The 7,101-nt window shown below is 46.9% G+C and overlaps 1 protein-coding gene across 2 annotated transcripts in view; it reads left to right on the forward strand.

Moving 5' to 3' along the window:
• The window catches only part of Plekha4 (pleckstrin homology domain containing A4), a 24,123-nt gene that overhangs the window by 10,177 nt on the left and 6,845 nt on the right, over positions 1–7,101 (forward strand). Inside the window, exons 10-13 of one of the 2 annotated variants that reach the window (XM_029479813.1) lie at positions 366–413; positions 708–788; positions 932–1,081; positions 4,026–4,124. In XM_029479813.1, coding sequence (XP_029335673.1) covers positions 366–413; positions 708–788; positions 932–1,081; positions 4,026–4,124 — 378 coding nt within the window. The remainder of the gene's footprint in view (positions 1–365; positions 414–707; positions 789–931; positions 1,082–4,025; positions 4,125–7,101) is intronic. The other variant, XM_029479814.1, reaches the window with a different exon arrangement.

Below are 7,101 nucleotides of genomic sequence, written 5' to 3' on the forward strand. Positions count from 1 at the left end.
AGCCAGTGCTCTTAACAGCTGAGCCATCATCTCTCCAGCCCTGACCTGAAGTTCTGATCCTCCTGGGTTGGTCTTCCCAGTGCTGGGATAGAAAGTGTGCACCTCCGTGCCCAGCTTGCCAGTTTTCAATGTGTTAACCGTGCGGGCTGTGTGGACACCGTTTCCCACCTACAGTGTTTTCTGTGGCTATTTGAGTCCTGAGCCTCCTGGAATCTGTCGGAAGCTAAGATTCCTGCTGTCGGGTCCAGAGGTTTCTAAGGCTTGGAAGGATGCCAATCAGTCTATCCATGGACAGAGTGTTTGGCTCCTCACTGACAGTGTGAACCTGCCAGTCACCTTTGACCCTGGAATTTTCTCCTTCTTAGCCAGGACCCCCTGTGGACTCAGCTTTGCATCAGAGCTTGGAGACAGATGTAAGTTCTCCCAGATCCAAACCCTGTAGCAGTCTCAGAGTTGAAAGGGTTTTAGACCAGCAGTTCTCAACCTACGGGTCTCGAGCCCTTTGAGGTGGCATTATGATTCCTAACAGCAGCAAGATGACAGTTATGAGGTAACAACAAAATAACTTTATAGTTGGGAGCCACCACAAGGTGGGGAACTGTGTTAAAGGGTCGCAGCATTCGGAAGGTTGAGAACCACCGGTCTAGATGGAACTGGGGCAGGGCAAGCCAGGCGAGATGGATAAACACGTCTCTACTTCCCCCCAGACGTTGTTGACTAAGCTGTGTGGGCAGGACCGGCTCCTGAGGCAGCTACAGGAGGATCTGGACAAGAGGCAGGAGGAGAAGGTACAGAAGGGGTGATGTGTCTTAGCTGCTCCCGGCCTTGATTCCTCCCCAGGCACCAGGGTCAAGATGCTTCCCCTGTGGTGGGCTTGGGGGTCTCGCTTGCCCTCTTGGCTTCAGAAGTCCAATCGCTGTGGTCTGTGCAGGAGCAGCTGGAGGCAGCCTTGGAGCTGACCCGGCAGCAGCTGGGCCAAGCTACCAGGGAGGCTGCAGCTTCCGGGAAGGCCTGGGGTCGCCAGCGCCTTCTGCAGGACCGGCTGGTGAACGTGAGGGCTGCTCTGTGTCACCTGGCTCAGGTGAGCATCTGGGAAGAGACTCCCAGGCTTGTGCAGGTCACTGCAGAGACTCCGTAGGCCCGTGGGTTGTTCTGGAAATGCCAGGGCACTCACAAAACCCACTCATAACTCTAAATCTGTCATCTTTAAAAAATGTGTTCTTACTACATGTGTGTGTGTGTGTGCACATATGAGTGCATATGTATGTATCATGTGTGTGTGTGTGTGTGTGTGTGTGTGTGTGTCTGTGAGTGTACATGTATGTACCCCACAGCACCCATGTGAGGGCCAGAGGACAATGTGAAGGAGTCAGTCTCTTCTATTCTGTTGGTCCTGGGGACCAAGCTCAGATCATCAGACTTGGCAGCAAGTCCCTTTAACAACTGAGCTATCTTACAGGCTCCTTAAACCCATACTCTTGATTTTTATAGAGGCTACGGGGCAAAGAGCCCAGCTGTAACAAAACTTAATTTAGTAGCTTAGGGATGATGATTATCATCATCACCATAACCACCATTACCATCATCATCATCATCATCATTGATTTTGGTTTTTGGGTTTTTTGTTTGTTTGTTTTGTATTTTTGTGATGGTTTCTCTGTATATCCCCAGTTGTCCTGGAGCTCACCATGTGGATCAAACTGGTCTCAAACTCACAGAGATCCATCTGCCTCTGCTTCCCTAGGGCTGGGATTGAAGGCTTGTGCTACTACACCTGGCCTAGAGGATGATTTTTAAAATGTGTTTTCTGTTATACATACATGTGTGTATATATGTGGATGTATATGTGCACATACATGGACACACACATATATGTGAACCCAGGGCTTCACTCACAAGGTGATCTGTGTTGCAGGAAATATTAAAAATGGCCCGGCACGTCCCCACTCTAGTGCTAGCACCAGCAGGCCACAACACTGTGCCCTGGCAGGGTTCCACCAGCTCTGTCCCACATTCCAGTAACCAAACTGAACCGCCAACCTCACGGTTAGATATCACAATACCCAGTAACCTGGTAAAATCAAAACTCTAAAAGCTTATAGTTAACTAATCAGATTTATGTATCAATAGAATCACAATTTACAAGATGCCAACACAATAATTTCCGAGCGGATTGACAATGATAAGAGCTTTATTGCAATTATTCTAACCTTACAATATCATAACTACCTACCTGTGGCTGGCTCAAGCCACGCTGGGTCGCATCTGCTTCCATTCTCTCTCTTCTCCCCTGAGATGCTCTCTGCCTCTGCAACTCTTGGCTCCTTTTCCCTGTCCAATCACAGGTCTCCTCTGCACTAATGTAATTGGACAGGGAAAATCCTGCGCTGGCTCTGACTTGATTTTATCTTATATTTTAATAGGCTCACTGTATGTTCCCAGCGGGCCTAGAACTCAGAGTTCAGCCCGCTTCTGTCTTCCTTGTGCTGGGATTAGAATTAGAGGTGTGGCCATCTTGCTCTGCCAAGGGAAACTAGGGCGATAATTTATTACCATCATGATCACGTATTCTGTTGGCAGGATGACATCTCAGCCTCAGGTCTGATTCTCCGACCCACATGGCAGATAAAGAGAAACAACTCCAGCTGGAGAGAGTTCAGAGGTTAAGAGCACTGAGTTCAATTCCCAGCAACCACATCGTGGCTCACCTATAATGATATCTTGTGCCTTCTTCTGGTGTGTAGACATACATAGAGGCAGACTGCTGTATACATAATAAATAAATACATTTTTTTAAAAAAAGAAACAACTCCTACAAACCACTCTTTCCCACTCACGCTTGCACAGACATGAATGCATGCTTAAAAATCGGTTGTGTGTTAGCACGTGCCAGCGTGCTGGTGGGGGTCAGAGGACAGCTTATAGCCATTGGTGGCCTCCTTCCATGTGGGCTCAGGCTTGGAGTGCAGGTCTGCAGGTTTGCTGCTTAGCGTCTTTCTTGCTAAGCTTTCTCATGGTTCTCCTTAGACAATTGTCACTGGCTTTGAGTGTGCTTTTCCTCAAGGTTACTGTATGACCTCAAAAAAAAAAAAGTTCTCTAGATAAGAAAAATAGCATTGGAAGACACAGAGGCAGGGGATTTCTGCGAGTTCAACCTCAACCTGCCTAGTCTACATAGTGAGTTCCAGGACAGCTAGAATTACATACTGAGACCCTCTCACAAAACAAAACAACACAAGAAGAAAGAAAGAAAGAAAGAAAGAAAGAAAGAAAGAAAGAAAGAAAGAAAGAAAGAAAATTTGTACTGGAGAGATAGCTCAGTGGTTATAGCACTTGTTGCTCTTCCAAAAAAACCTAGGTTCAGTCTCCAGCACCCACATGTTGGCTCATGCCATCTATAACTTCAGTTCCAGGGGACCTGATGCACTCTACTGGCCTCCACATATACCAGACATTCACATGACACACACACATACATATGTAGGCAAAACATACATATAAAATAAATCAAAGAAATTTAAAAAGAGAAAGAAAAGTCGTATTTATTTGCTATGTCCCTTGTGAGGATCATGTTAAAACACAGAAATTAATAAATAGATATTTAAAATATAATCCGTGGCTCTAAGGACCAGTCCGTGTCCACAGGATCACGTGTAGCATATGGCCTGGGTTTCTCAGTAGTTTGAGCAAAGAAGATCATAGGAGTTGATGCCTGTCTGCCCTGAGACGATCTGGAGGAAGACTCCCTTCCTCTCAGCTGAGGCAAGATCTGGTAGTTCGAGAGACTAATCTTTTTTTTTTTTTTTTAAGATTTATTTATTTATTATATGTAAGTACACTGTAGCTGTCTTCAGACACTCCAGAAGAGGGCGCTGGACCTTTGGATGGATGGTTGTGAGCCACCATGTGGTTGCTGGGATGAGGGCGCTGGACCTTTGGAAGAGCAGTCGGGTGCTCTTACCCACTGAGCCATCTCACCAGCCCCTGAGACTAATCTTGTATCTCCATCTTCTCTGGGACTTTAGGAGCGAGAGCGAGTTTGGGACACGTACAGCGGCCTGGAGCAGGACCTCGGCACCCTAAGAGAGACACTCCAGTACCTGCTGCACATCGGGTCTCCCCAGGTACACCCTCACCCTTGCCATCCCTGCCATAGACTCTAAGCTTCACCTGGGAGCTGTGGACACTCCAGGGCTGCCCCAGGAGCCAGAGTCCCACTCACTAGATTAGTGATTTTCTTCCTGGTGTGACTTGACAGGAAGCAATTAAGGGAAACGTGTTATGTTAGGTGGCATGTTGGTATATGGATTGAGGATACAGTTCTTCACTGTGCCAAAGGTAAGGGAGAGTTCATTTTGTCAGGGGCTGGGACTTCTCAAATCTCAGTGGATCAAGATGCAGAGTCAGGGGCTGGAGAGGTGGCTCAGCAGTTAAGAGCACTGACTGCTCTTCCAGAGGTCCTGAGTTCAATTCCCAGTAGCCACATGGTGGCTTACAACTACCTGTAATTCGAACTGATGCTCTCTTTTGGTGTGTCTGAAGACAGCTACCGTGTGTGTGTGTGTGTGTGTGTGTGTGTGTGTGTGTGTGTAAGAATTATAATTCTTAGAAAAAAGATATAGCGTCAGGGCTGGAGAGATGGCTCAGTGTTTAAGAGCATCTGCTGCTCTTGCAGAGGACCTGATTTTAGTTACTGGCACCCACATGGTGGCTTACAACTATCTGTAATTCCAACTCCAGGGGATCTGATGCCCCCTTGTGACCTCCACATGCACCTGCAACTTATACATCATATACACCTCATAGCTACACATATTTAAAACAATAAAAATAAACATTCTTTAAAAAGAAGGAGCGTGGAGAGATGCTGGCATCCCTTTAGCTTACAGTGCTTGCCTTAGGCAAGTCTACAAGGAATTGTTTATGTTATTACATTCCCCCCCCCCTTCCCTTTCTCCCTCTTGTTCCAGCCCCACTCACTCCAGCCCCACTCACTCTGGCCCATAGGTTTTTTATTTGTTTCTCATTACGGATGGTTGTGAGCCACCATGTGGTTGCTAGGATTTGAACTCATGACCTCTGGAAAAGCAGTCAGTGCCCTTAATCGCTGAGCCTATATTATTATTTTTGTTTGTTTGTTTTTTTGAGACATGGTTTCTCTGTGTAGCCCTGGCTGTCCTGGAACTCACTCTGTAGACCAGGCTGGCCTCGAACTCAGAAATCCACCTGCCTCTGCCTCCTGAGTGCTGGGATTAAAGGCGTGCGCCACCACGCCCGACATTATTTTTTTCTTCTTCTTTTTAAAAAAGATTTATTTAATGTATATGGTTACAGTGTAGCTGTCTTCAGACACACCAGAAGGGGGCGTCAGATCCCATTACAGATGGTTGTGTGCCACCATTTGGCTGCTGGGAATTGTATTCAGGACACCTCTGGAAGAGCAGTCAGTGCTCTTAACCACTGAGTCATCTCTCCAGCCCTTGTTTTGAGAGAGAGCAAGCAGTGTGTGATGCAGGTATGTCGCTCTGTGTAGGTGATAATGGGTGTGCAGGTACTCAGAGGCCAGGAAAGGACAACCACACCCTTGGAGCTATGGGGGTTGTGAGCCATCCGGCCTGGGTGTTGGAATCAGAACGAGAGACCTCTGACAGAGCAGTAAGAGCTTGTAACCAATCAGCCAGGTCCCAGCCCCAGTCCTAGGACTCACTTTGTAGACCAGGCTGGCCTCAAACTTAGAGTTCCTCCTGCTTCCAAATTGCTGGGATTAAAGGTGTCCACCATCATGCCTGGCCTCACATATTTTTTTAAGCTAAAAAAAAATAATTATGTAGGGCATTGGTGGTGCACACCTTTAATCCCAGCACTTAGGAGGCAGAGGCAGGCGGATTTCTGGGTTCCAGGCCAGCCTGGTCTACAGAGTGAGTTCCAGGACAGCCAGGGCTACATGGAGAAACCCTGTCTCGAAAAACCAAAACCAAAACCAAAAAAAAGAAAAAAAAAAGGAAGAGAATGTGTCAAAATATAAAATAAATTAATTAAAGGCTTGCTGGACTTGCCATGACAGGGCATCTCTGGAAAGCAAAACAAAGCAAACAAAAAACCCCAGTGGGCTTTATAATGAAATGAGGACCTCAGCACCGAGGACAGGCCAGCCATCACTAGAAATGTACCATGTTCAAGGACAGGAGAGAGAGCCGTGAGGTGTAGGCTCCCCAGATTGGTTTGCCCAGTGCGACCTGCAGCTCTGTGTAAACCTGAAAGCCCAGGCTGGGACCTGGCTGATTGGTTACAAGCTCTTACTGCTCTGTCAGAGGTCTCTGGTTCTGATTCCAACACCCAGGCCGGATGGCTCCCAACCCCCATAGCTCCAGTGCCAAGGGTGCGGTTGTCCTTTCCTGGCCCCTGAGTACCTGCACACCCATTATCACCTACACAGAGAGACATACCTACATCGTACCCTGCTCTCTCTCTCAGATAGTGATGGCTGGCCTATCCCTCTCTAGATTTGACCTTGAGTGTCGAGTTTCTCATTTCATTATAAAGCCCACTGAGTTTTGTTTTTGTTTTTTTGTTTTTGAGAGAGGGAGATGTCCTCTTATGGCAAGTCCAGCAAGCCTTTAATTCATTTATTTTTTATTTTGACACGCTCTGTTCATAATACATTTTTTAACCTAAAAATTTTTGTGAGACTGGGCATGATGGCAGATGCCATACATAAACATGAATAAAAAACATAATAATCATTTAAAAATTTTGGACTGGAGAGATGGCTCAGTAGGTAAAGGGAGGCTGGAGAGATGGCTCAGCTGTTAAGAGCACTGACTGCTCTTCTAGAGGTCCTGAGTTCAAATCCCAGCAACCACATGGTGGCTCAGAACCATCTGTAATGGGATCCGATGCCCTCTTCTAGTGTGTGACTGAAGACAGCTGTAGTGTACTCATATAAATAAAATAAATAAATCTTTAAAAAATAGGTAAAGCCAGGTGTGGTGGCGCACGCCTTTAATCCCAGCACTCGGGAGGCAGAGGCAGAGGCAGGCGGATTTCTGAGTTGGAGGCCAGTCTGGTCTACAGAGTGAGTTCCAGGACAGCCAGGGCTAC

The sequence above is a fragment of the Mus caroli genome, chromosome 7 (genome assembly GCF_900094665.2).
Source record: "Mus caroli chromosome 7, CAROLI_EIJ_v1.1, whole genome shotgun sequence".
In the NCBI taxonomy this organism is placed as follows: Eukaryota; Metazoa; Chordata; class Mammalia; order Rodentia; family Muridae; genus Mus; species Mus caroli.